Genomic DNA, 11,856 nt, shown 5'->3' with positions numbered 1-11,856 from the left:
GGAGTTCTTCTTCATCATAAACACCCAACCCAGCCATATACATTTGGAATTGCTGCTAAGGCACATAATCAGGTACACCAAAGCATCAAATTTAACACCCAGAATATGTAACAATTATTCCTTGAGTGTGCTTGGGATATGAGATGGTTAAGAGACAATGAGGTGTGTAGCATAGAGCTGGCTATGACCAATCTCACATTCAACAAACACATATGGAATAATTGTTTCATTGAATTTCATTAAATCCTGAACATTTGGATGTTTGAAGCTTTTTTCAGCCCTGCAACAGTTAGTGCAGTACATTAAATTTTTTCATATAAGGTGACTTGTCCTTGGAAAAACTGGTGATTTAAGGGTCAGACTTATACCTCTACATTGCAACAGGAGCGGAAGGCTTCCAATGTTGCTCTCTTGCAGAATTTACGTTGATACTGATACCTCTTAATCTCAACCTCTTGATGGGATGGTAGGTCACAAGCTATTTGTCCTCAAGGCCAGGTTGGGTACATTTCTCCAAACAAAAGCAAGTGTTTAATGCTGTGGTTTTGTGCTTAGACTACAGTGTTACTAATTTCTTTTTATACGTAGGCTGGAAAAAACAGTGTCACTGTGACAACAAAAACTGCATTCGATGCGCACAGTCCCTGTAGAAGGGTGTGGGAAGATCTATTGGATGATGGCAAACTCAACTCTACAACAGGTAGAAGAGGAGATTGTTAAAAACTCCAAGTTTTAATGTCAGAAATACCAATAAGTTGATGTGTTCTGCTCTAGTTCAATTTAAATAAAGCTTTTGAATTATATACAGTTAACTGTGAGATATTTAAAGTGGCAGGAACTATTAGATGTTCTTATTTTCAAGAAATGATTTTATTCAACAAATGAGTTTTTCTTTTTCACCACATTTTATCCAAACTTTTTGTTTCTTGTTGTCAAATTTGTTGGTAATTTTGAATTGGAATCAACCTGATGTTTTCCATTTTATGATTATTTGTTATCCAGGACCGAGTGAGCTATCTAAAGAGGAGCACATTCTCTGTGCAGCAGTAGCAGCTACAACAAGAATAGCACCCCATGGTAAAGCTAACTTGGAGTTTTCACTCTCGTGGGATAATCCCGTTGTCTATTTTGGATCCTCTAAAAAGAAACATTACAGGTATGTTATCATAAATTGAAAATTTTAGGAGAAGAAAACAAGCCATGTTGTATTAATTATTACCAGGACAGGTCTTACAGTAACCAAATCAAGTATGACTGAAATAGTAAAACATGAGACACTTTAGAACATCTGCATGTATGGTTAAATGCTTGATTCTTTATTTGGAGTAATAAAAAATCACACCCAGGGCTCGACACTAATGGTAGCCCACTAGCCACAGACTAGTAGAAATTCAGTTTTGCAAGTGGTTTACAATTTCCACTAGCCAGTTTGGCTAGTAAACAAGCTGAAATTGTTGTAACATCTAAGATGTCACTAGCCACTCGGCTAGTAAATTGAAAAGTTAGTATGGAGCCCTGATACCATGACCATTTCTTGCAAGAAAGGTGCAGACTTTTAACAACACATATTCATGCCACAAATCTTTCTTGTCAGAATATAATTTTTGTGCTTTGGTTAATTTGGTTTCTTTCTTCAATATTTGATGCAGAAAAATGTTTCATACTGTCAGTACCAACACTGTCCATCTCTTTATGAAAAGATCCCATTTCTTGCAAGAAAGAAAAACATTTGAGGCTTTTTTAAAAATGCAGGTCTTAAGATTTAGACTCTTGAAGATGAACAAAGGGGTTAAGGTACACCAGTTTGAAGGAACAAAGACTATTGTCATATGTTGTATGTTGTTTGTGAACTGAATCACATCAATTTTTTAAGGTTTTACACTCGCTTCTTCGGTCGTCATGGTGATGCAAGTAAAGCACTTTGTTGTCATGCTCTTCTGCGTTATCCTGAGTGGGAATCCAAGATCGATGCTTGGCAAAAACCAATTTTAGAAAATGAGTAAGTATGTTAACATAGTACTCTGATGACAGCAGATGATGTAGCTGACATTGGATAAAGGAGATTAAAATAAACTGTTTTCATTATTAGTTACCATTAGTCCTAACCATTTTCACTGCATTACCGCAGTAGGGTAGGACTAGAACGGAACATATGCAAACCATGCGAGTAGTCCACCCAATAAATCCCAACCATCCCACCCCAGGGGAGGACATCCATTACACAGTAATCTCGTGCATGGGAAATTAACGCCTCCTACCCCTGGCCCTGTAGGAGACGGGGCCTCCATTTGTTCATCCCTATCTGAGAAGACTAGAATATCTAACCATTTCTTGATGTTAGAGAAAGGTAGCATATTCTTCTCAATTATTTTAAGACCTTGAGTGTTGGTCCGGCTGGGGCTTGAACCCTTGACCTCCCGCACAACAGTCCAGCGCTCCATCCATTGAGCTAACCGGGAGGAGTCCTGAGTTCATTTTCACAAAAACATGTCGATGACCCATTTCGCTTGTACGGACATTTCAGAAAGACTATGGCACTCAAAACTAGATGTTATGTTACCTTCCATCTTTTGTTGAGTTTCTTCATAACGTTATCAAGAGTCCTTTACATCATATAAATGTCTAAATACCTTGTCTGGTTTACAAACTATTCACTTTAATTTCAAGTGGTTTTCACATGCTAAAATATTTCTTTGTTTGATTTATCCTTTGCTGTAGTTCACTGCCCTCATGGTACAAGTCAGCTTTGTTTAATGAACTGTACTTTGTAGCTGATGGGGGAACGGTCTGGATGGATGTCGATGATGCCACAAGTAATGACAAAACCACTGTTCCAGAGTTTGTAAAGGAGCATGGTAGATTTGCCTATTTAGAAGGTATTATGACAAAGAAGTGTATCTTCACTTTTACAAAAGCTAATCAGAGATGATTGCTTTTTGCAGTAATGTTATGAGGGGTCCGGTGACACTCTGTCATGATCTTACAGTCATATAAAAAATTATTGTATGGAAAGGCAGTCATAAGGTAAATCCAAGCATTCTCATTGGCGCGTACTTGGTTTGGGATTTTCGACTGAAACTGTCATTAGCCACGTATTTTTGTTTGTGAAAGCCACAAATTCAAAACAATCAAGTTTGGTCCATGTGCCATATGATAAAATACTTACTAACCTTGCTTGATTGAGCTGTTCTGGGAAATATTTGCCTTTGGTTGTTTTTGTACAGACCTTGCTGCGCTTGGTCCGTAATGTGACAACCTCAGGCTAATATTCCCCAGTACAGCCCTTGTGCTCAGTTAATAAATAATCAATAAATTGATATCTTTTCCTGGCAGGCCATGAATACAGAATGTACAATACATATGATGTCCACTTCTATGCATCATTTGCACTTGCCTTGTTGTGGCCAAAGTTACAACTGAGTCTTCAGTATGACATGGGTATAGTATCATCTTATCGCCAATCAATTTAAAGCTTTATCATCCCTCCCTTCCCCCACCCTTCCCTGGTTAACCCCCAGGATTTGGATGTTGTCCATGTGTAGGGAATGAGGAATTTTAACCTTGCCTGGCTGGGGTGGGGAATTTGAACTGGAAGTGTCAAGTCTGTCCAGTGGAATACAAGTGTTTTATATTTCTATATGTAGGTGTTTAAAGGTTACGAGTTCACATTCCTGAATGAATGGCTCAGGAGAAAAGGTTGGCAAGGTCTATATTTTAAAACGTGTGTAAAGGTTAGAAAGTCACAGTTGCTAATTTTTCCCTTTACAAAAAAGGTTGACCGTCGATTCTGGTACTTGGGTGGGGCATTTGAAAACAATTAGCATTTGAACAAATATTCAAAAAATTCTTCAAAAGTTCAAATGCCCAAGTTGTTTTGGGGGGGGCAGAGGGGGTGTGTTGAAGCTTTGAATTTATCAACAAAGTAAAAGGAGTTTAAAAAATTAGGTGGAGAAGTATGTTAAATATCAGTGTGTGTCAAGAAATTTCAATATTCAAGGCTAACTACTTCTTTTCTTCTCACTTGCAATCACCTTCCTTTTGTACTTTCTAATGTTTGCAAAGTGTGATAGCTTTTGTTTTCAAAGGTGCCAATCTTTTCTGTTTTTTTTTTTTTGTAACTTAAGTGACCCTTTTAGAATTTATCACAATCAGCCTAGTATGCAAATTGCTTTGTGCCTGTTCATAGTTCATCCATTTCAAATTCTGACCGAAGCCTTATCTGCCATTTCACTTCATACATTGTGCAAGACAAATATTGTACCGAATTATGTGAATTATATTTGTTTCATTATGTGTGAATTTCACCTTACAGCTCAGACTGTGAATCAGACAGATGATCAGTCTATACTGACAATGATGAATGGACGAAACTGTCAAAGGAAGGTAGCAGGATGCATACCACATGATGTGGGAGATCCAGGTGACTGTGTTGGGCCAGCTTTCACTGAGCTGCTGTAAAACTCTCTGGTCATGAGAAATTGTTAACCCCGTGCAAGACTCTGTCAATACCCCGAAAAATACCATGTACATACATGTTTAGGCTGAACAAAGAAATGCCTCGTGAGATCTTCAAAGTTTGATTTTACTCGAGAATTGCATAATTAGAATAAATGAGTCTTATATATGTAGTTGATGATTACTTTGTAGCTGAAGAGCCGTGGGAGAAAGTAAATGCCTATACCATCCATGACACCGCGCACTGGAAAGATCTTAACCTCAAGTTTGTCCTACAGGTATGGCCTTGTTTTAAAACTACTGGTCAGCCGTTACTGTCGATGAGGTCAATATTGCGTTTTCTTGATTTCATGGTCGTCACATTCACAGATAAGTGAATTTTTCATTGTAGGTATATCGAGACTTCAAGGCAACAAAGGACATTCAATACCTCAAAGACATGTGGCCTATTGCGAAGGTACTTCAAGTTAACTTTTTTTTAACAAATCACAAACTTTCTGATATGTGCATCTCGGGGCGAATGGTATTTTTTAAGCCGTATTTTTTAAGCCGTATTTTTTTTGGTATTTTTTAAGCCTGCTTTGCAGCCATTTCCGGAGTCGTCACGCCAGGCGAATAACTCCCCCAGCGTGATGACTCCGGAAATGGCTGCAAAGCAGTCTATCCTTCGCCCATATCGGCAAAAAAGTCACCTTGACGCTTAAAGACGAGACAAAAGATAGGCTGAACCAAAAATTGCCATCTCCCAGAACCTCACCCATTCTTTCAGTTGTCTCCATTGTTGACTGACTGATGGCCAGGCACAGGCCATTTTATAACTGACAACAAAACGCATGCCATTTACTCGAATAAACACAAAGACGGTATAGGTGGTGCTTGCGAAGCGCTTTTAAGTTCCTCAATCGCATTCTCATTTGCTCACTGTGTTGTGATTGATCATTTGAACACTTAAGTCCGGATATTTAGAGGAGGTCTAACCCAAACCGTAGTTCTACGCAAGCAGTGGGCCTTACGTGTTCTCTATAAGAGTGCTGTTTTCACTAAATAAATGTCCTTCCACTGCTAACTTTCGGCCCTCTTGACACTGTTCATGAGAACTGACGTTCAAGGAAAAGATTGAGTGAAATTCAAGATAGTGTAAAACTCGGTTTTGTTAAACAGCGGCTAAACGTTTAAATAACCGGTCCTCAGTATTGATAGCAACATTAATTATTGGAAACCGGTATGGTTTATCAACCGGCCTTTACGCCAGCTCCTTAATCGAGATAACTTTACCGTTGGCTTTTTGTTGATTATTTTCAGACAGTTATGAACCAAACCAGTGTGTACGATACAGATGGTGATGGCTTGATAGAAAACTCTGGCTTTGCAGATCAGACTTACGATGCCTGGCCAGTGACAGGCCCTAGGTATGCATTTGTCGCCCTATTTTTGCCCCTACTATCACAAGTGATTTCCTTTTATAAAAAAGGCAAATGTAAGGTTTGCACTCGAGCCAAGTGGCCCACAATGTTTCAGAACACAACACCAGACAAGAGCACAACACAATGACCTGACCGGGGTTGGAACTTGAAGGTCTAGACTCGAAATACAGCATGTTAACTTTCAGGCCACTGCGTCTCCCATTTTGTCCTATTTTGAGGAATGCACCACTTCGTTTTAAGTGTGCACCCATGACATCTGAAGTTGAACCAATAAATTCCATTCCATGTTTTTTTTTTTACTGTTCGTTATATACAAAGTCTGATTTCCGTTTACAATAGCAGGTATGTTTGTGGAGTCTAGCGTGTAGCAAGCGCGCGTCAAATTATCTAAGTATGTTGCATCTAATGCTGTTAGCACTGAATTTTTTCTCTAAAAGCTCTCTTTGGTTTATTCATAGTGCCTATTGTGGGGGACTGTGGCTGGCGTCTCTACGCGTCATGCAGGAGATAGCCCAGGTGTTGGGAGTACCAAACGAAGCACTCAAATACGTCAACATCCTCAAAAGAGGAAAGAGGGCATACAACAAATTGCTGTGGAACGGTAATGTTAGATATATGTTTTTCAAACATTTTTGCCGATATAATGGCAACTGATTTCACCCAAGGAAACGAAACACTGCCCTTTGAATTAAAGCTAAACGAGCTGTTGCTTCATGGATCGATCAATCAGTCAATCAGTTGTTTATGTTAAAATACAACGTTTGAGAACTGGTAGGGTGTAAATAGATTACATGATATATACCATTGTCCTAAAGAACAGACGATTCGTCAGTTGAGTGAAATTGCAGGGAATATGTAATCTGGTTGAATAATATTTTAGGGACGTACTACAACTACGACAGCAGTACCAGTAAATACCACGACAGTATCATGGCGGATCAAATGGCTGGCCAGTGGTATCTGAAGGCATGTGACTTGGGACAATCACCAAGCGACAGGGTAAGAAAAATTAGCCGGTTTTCAGGTGATTTGCTTTGTATTTCAAAAAGTGGAGGACTTTTGGGTCAGTGTTTCATTGTTGTAAGTTGTGGGTAAGAAGGACTATGACGGCCTCGCGTCGAACCCTGACTGGAATTTTCTATGATTTCTCATTTTAGCTCCATATTCTCTCTCAGACTAAATCTTTGACTCATTTGTTATTTTAATGCTCAAAATCTGGTAGAGAATTGAGATATCTTGTCTGATAAAGACAGCAAAGCATCTTCCAATGACGGTCCTTCATATACCTGTGGTTGTAGTTTACTTAAGTAAGTAAGTAAGTATCTATATTTGAGGGTCAAATACATCTAGCGTCATAATGACGCTAATTGGGGACACTATATTAAGAAGTAAATTTGAAAAGAAAGGATAAACATTAAAGTACAATTCTAAAAATGCAGAAAATATAAGTTAGAAAAAATACTAATAAAAATGTGTCGTAAAGGTACTTTAACCAATAGTAAAATGTGAATAAATAAGCATCTTTCAATGATGGTCCTTCATATACCTGTGGTTATAGTTTACTAAAGCATTTGGGAAGGCGCTTGAGCACTTTCAACCAGTGAATGGGAAGTACAGAACGTCAAAACAAGAGACAAGAGGGACACAAATAGGAAATTGTCATGGGCGGGTAACGTATGGGGAAAGTTTGAAAAGCAGCAAAATACCCTATATAAACGGAAATGCTTGATCACCATTTGTTTTAAAAATGTTAAAAGTAAACAACTAGAAATTTTCTAGAATGTTAATTATCCGTTATCTCATTCTCACCGTTGTTCACAGGTGTTTCCACAAGCAAATGTACTCAGTGCTCTGAACACCGTCTACAAGTACAATGTGCTTAAATTCCAAGATGGTAGTATGGGTGCTGTGAATGGCATGAGACCTAATGGCCAGGTTTGTCAATTTTGCTCTAATCAGAATGAAGTCTTTATTTGGTTCTAGAGTAATAAAATTGCATTGTCTACAATCCGGATTGTACATGCCTATTGCGACAAATTTGATCGCCTCTAAACAACAATTTGAAACCGCACGTGATAACATTTGTAGTGACAATGATTTCTCCTGTCTGTGGCGCTTACAACTGTCTTCTTCCCTTTTTTCCTCAAAAGCCTGAAATTTGACCCTTAAGAACACTGGGTGACATATTTTCCCGGCGCGTTAGGGCCTGTTGAGGCTGAACATAGCTGTGTGAAAAGTGTTGCTGAGGATTGCTAAAAAAGTAGAGACAGTCTTCTCTCTCTTTTTAGACGATTTGACTAATCCGGTGTCATTTGATAGGTGGACACCAGCAGTTTACAGGCCGAGGAGGTCTGGACTGGTATCACCTACGCAGTTGCTGCTGCAATGATTCAGGAGGTAATGTGTATAATATTACACGTGGCATCACTTTTCTGGAATGTTATGTGCCAATTTACTTTGGAAATGTAACTAATTCACTAGTCTCTGTTATAAATGAAGCTGAAAGTCTGTTTTTCCTATAGGGTCTAGTGGTTGAGGGCTTCAAAACAGCCAGTGGTATTTACAACACTTGTTTTGAGAGACTTGGAATGGGTTTCCAGACTCCAGAGGCTATTGTTGCTAATGGCAACTTTCGCTCGTTGGGGTATATGAGACCGCTGAGTATTTGGGCCATGCAGTGGGCTCTTGAAAAAAAAGGCAAGCCTGCCACACAAGACGATACCGCTGGCCGTAACAATGCCTTCTCTCAGTGTAACGGATTTTGTAACACCTCCAGCGAAAATTGACCCAACGGATCTTATCTCATACATACGGAAGGAGTACAAGTCAAGTAATTGCATAGAAACTCACCATTCGTTATTTATGTTGGAAGGTTTCATCGACATCTCACTAAGTTATATCTAGATTTCAGACGCACGCAGTCACCCCCTAGAATTAATTCCGACCTTGTTCCCAGGTTTGTTTATCTTTTTTCCCAAAGAGAGCAAATTAAACAACCTTGGAAACAAGGTTGAATTTTCCTGTGTTTATTCTGTTGATTATTCTTATTGTGAAAGTATTTAATTGTAACCAGTTTTACCTCACAGCAGTTTTTGCCACTTCCTCTGGCCGAGCAGTTAAAAAAATGGCAACCCTTACACTAGTCTGAGATTGAAATTTGGTTAATCTCTTGTAATGTTGTTTTTAGCAGTTTTTGTTCGTACGTGACGCCTGATGGACAAAATACAACAAAAGAATCGGAAAGAAAGGCCAGCGGAGTCGCCATGGCTTTTTAGTTATAAGGGGGGGGGGGGGGGGGGCTACGAGAGGAATATTATATTTGAACTTTTTAACTATTTCAGCTCGTTTTAATGAAGCAGATGAATATTCGGGAACTTCGTTTCGACACACTATTGTCGTCCACCTACTGGTATCTTTACTGAAACTGAAGAGAAAATAGTTTTAGATTGTACACTGGATCAGAACTAACTTTGGTAAAAGTGTGTCTTTTAAGCAGTCTGTTACAGGCTGCATACCATGTACATTATTTATACAATGTACAACATTCATTTGTTTTCTTTTCTGTAAAATCACCTAAATGTTGTGATGAACATGCAGGACGTGTACTGAACTAATAATGATTAAGAACTTTGATTGAAGATGTTTTTTGTAATTGAAGATGTATTTTTAAGGATAGTGGGTGATCTCTCTTCAAGGCTTAACTTATTTGCTACTCCTACGGCCTGTAATATTCTAATTTGAGTGGAATTATTGTCGTATTATACTTATTATTCAATGTATTTTTAAATTTTTAATTCATCGTCGGTATATTTTACTAATGTATTTATTGAGCAGGGGACTGGGGATATGGTTTTTGCCAGGGAGAACGAGGGGTTTTTAGAACATTTATAACCAGACTAATTTAATTCAGAAATGATAATCCTTCAGAAAACTGTACATATCAAATTCAAGTATCTCTAATATATTATACAAGGGGAACTGAAATAAATTGATTACATTATCCGCAATGTAACCGTGTGCCCTTTTACGTGAAGCAAATATAATAAGCTCAGGTTTTCACTCAGGTGGACGTAGAAGACCCAGCGCCTCGTTTCGATCGGTGGGCGAACTGGAGGACTCTACCGATTCTCATCATGACTAATTGTGTCACTTGCATTGTTCGCGTGAAACCCTCGGTTGAAATAAAAGCTGTCGAATATGAAAATTTTGAAATTTTTTGGTCTCCTCGCCGAATTATTTGCCGTTTGACCTCAGAGCACAACCAGTTAACATGTTTCACGAGAGGGTGGATCCACTTCGCCACGCATTGCCACTGGGTTTTGGATAGGTGACCAAGGTACTAAGGACGTGTTCGTAGTCTTTGAAGTACTCTACGTTAAGTAAGAAGGACAGCAGCACGTAATTAGGAAGCCTGGACTTTGGTCGAAACTTGGATCGAAAACACGGGTGGATTTGCCCGGCTATGTTTACAAGACAAGTCAAAAGCAGAAACACCTGCGTTGACTTAAGTGTTGAGAGTAACCCTCAGATCTTCACCACTGCAGAATTCATCATGATTCAAAGGCGGCTACCGAGAAATCGGAGCTTGCTAAGCAAACATTTGCTTCCAAAACTTGTAATTTCTTGGTGGTCGTTTTCTCCAGGTTGTAATCATAGCGATCTAGTCAAGTCGAGTCAATTTTTATTTAAACTCGCACAAAATGTCGCGTTCTGTAGCAAAATGCCCCTGAGTTAAGCCTTCATTTCTTATGTTGAAAACAACAAGAAAAACCACAAAAGCGACTTAAGCGACACAAATCTCGAGCATTCTTGCATTCATTAACTACTTTGCAAAAACGAGTCGTCCGAGTAATGACTTTTTCTGACCCTAGATCTCATTCTGAGCCACTGCTGAAGTCTCTCAGACTCCTAAAATTCTCTGATATAATTCATCTTGAAATTCTCTCTTTTGTTTATCAGTGGTACCATAAACTAAGCCCGTCTTGCTTTGCTAATTATTTCAACCCAGTATCTTCTACTCATTCATGTAATCTGTTTAGTATAATTTCAGAGCTGAGCAAAGAGTTTCCAGCAATCTGATTGGTCGAGCGGTTCCTTATATGACGCTATATAAACCGCTCCACGCGGTTTATATAAAATGTTAAAATAAAAAGTTAATAAATGTTACTAAAATGTTATGATTTTAGAACTTTCTCTGTTGTTCAGCTCTGAAATTATACTAAAACAATTATTCGCCTCCGGTTCGGTGAATATTGTCGAATAATCCCCTCGACTTCGTCTCGGGGATTACTCGACGATATTCACCTCGCCTTCGGCGAATAATTGTTAATTGTTAAATCTGTTCATACCACTCAAGACGGCATTCGTTCTCTCAGTTACACTGGTCCAAAACTTTGGAATTCTTTATCTCTTGATGTTAAGAAAATCAAGCCGTTTTCCAGTTTTCGTCAATATATCGAGAATTCTGTGATTAATGGCTATAATACTATAATTATTGATTACTAATGTTTTACAATTATATCATCTTAAACTATTATTTAACTAATGAAGTAATACTTTTTATCCAAAAAAACTTTTATAAAGGCTGATAGTTTCTAAAGAAACTGTTTGGGGCTGCGTCGGTGGGGGCGACGAAATAATTTGAATATATCAACAAAGTTGAAATGGTAAATTGGCCACCGTTACGATTATAAAAGCTGACGTTTCGAGCGTTAGCCCTTCGTCGGAGTGAATAGGGGAATTGGGTTGTGTTGGCTTTTAAAGGCAGAAAAAGGAGCTACGTGATTGGTGGGAACATGGCAACGAGAAAAAGACGAATAAATTAGTGGAATGAAAAATTTATTCGTGTTTTTCTCGTTGCCATGTTCCCACCAATCACGTAGCTCCTTTTTCTGCCCTTAAAAGCACACACAACCCATAATTCCCCTATTCGCTCCGACGAAGGGCTAACGCTCGAAACGTCAGCTTTTATAATCGT

The 11,856-nt window shown here is 38.7% G+C and overlaps 1 protein-coding gene across 1 annotated transcript in view; it reads left to right on the top strand.

Annotated features, from left to right (window-relative positions):
• Positions 1–9,886, top strand: part of LOC111325352 (non-lysosomal glucosylceramidase) — a 15,708-nt gene extending 5,822 nt beyond the window's left edge. The window contains exons 6-20 of the mRNA XM_022929163.2: positions 1–72; positions 589–700; positions 1,003–1,156; positions 1,874–1,999; positions 2,719–2,876; positions 3,334–3,438; positions 4,313–4,420; positions 4,648–4,733; positions 4,847–4,912; positions 5,758–5,864; positions 6,338–6,480; positions 6,760–6,878; positions 7,701–7,814; positions 8,199–8,276; positions 8,402–9,886. The exon at positions 1–72 is cut by the window's left edge and continues 234 nt beyond it. Coding sequence (XP_022784898.1) covers positions 1–72; positions 589–700; positions 1,003–1,156; positions 1,874–1,999; positions 2,719–2,876; positions 3,334–3,438; positions 4,313–4,420; positions 4,648–4,733; positions 4,847–4,912; positions 5,758–5,864; positions 6,338–6,480; positions 6,760–6,878; positions 7,701–7,814; positions 8,199–8,276; positions 8,402–8,665 — 1,812 coding nt within the window. The 3' untranslated portion in view covers positions 8,666–9,886. The remainder of the gene's footprint in view (positions 73–588; positions 701–1,002; positions 1,157–1,873; positions 2,000–2,718; positions 2,877–3,333; positions 3,439–4,312; positions 4,421–4,647; positions 4,734–4,846; positions 4,913–5,757; positions 5,865–6,337; positions 6,481–6,759; positions 6,879–7,700; positions 7,815–8,198; positions 8,277–8,401) is intronic.
• The last annotated feature ends 1,970 nt before the right edge of the window (positions 9,887–11,856 follow it).

Source organism: Stylophora pistillata, chromosome 4, assembly GCF_964205215.1.
Source record: "Stylophora pistillata chromosome 4, jaStyPist1.2, whole genome shotgun sequence".
Classification (NCBI taxonomy): Eukaryota; Metazoa; Cnidaria; class Anthozoa; order Scleractinia; family Pocilloporidae; genus Stylophora; species Stylophora pistillata.
This window is presented reverse-complemented; position numbering and strand designations above follow the sequence as displayed.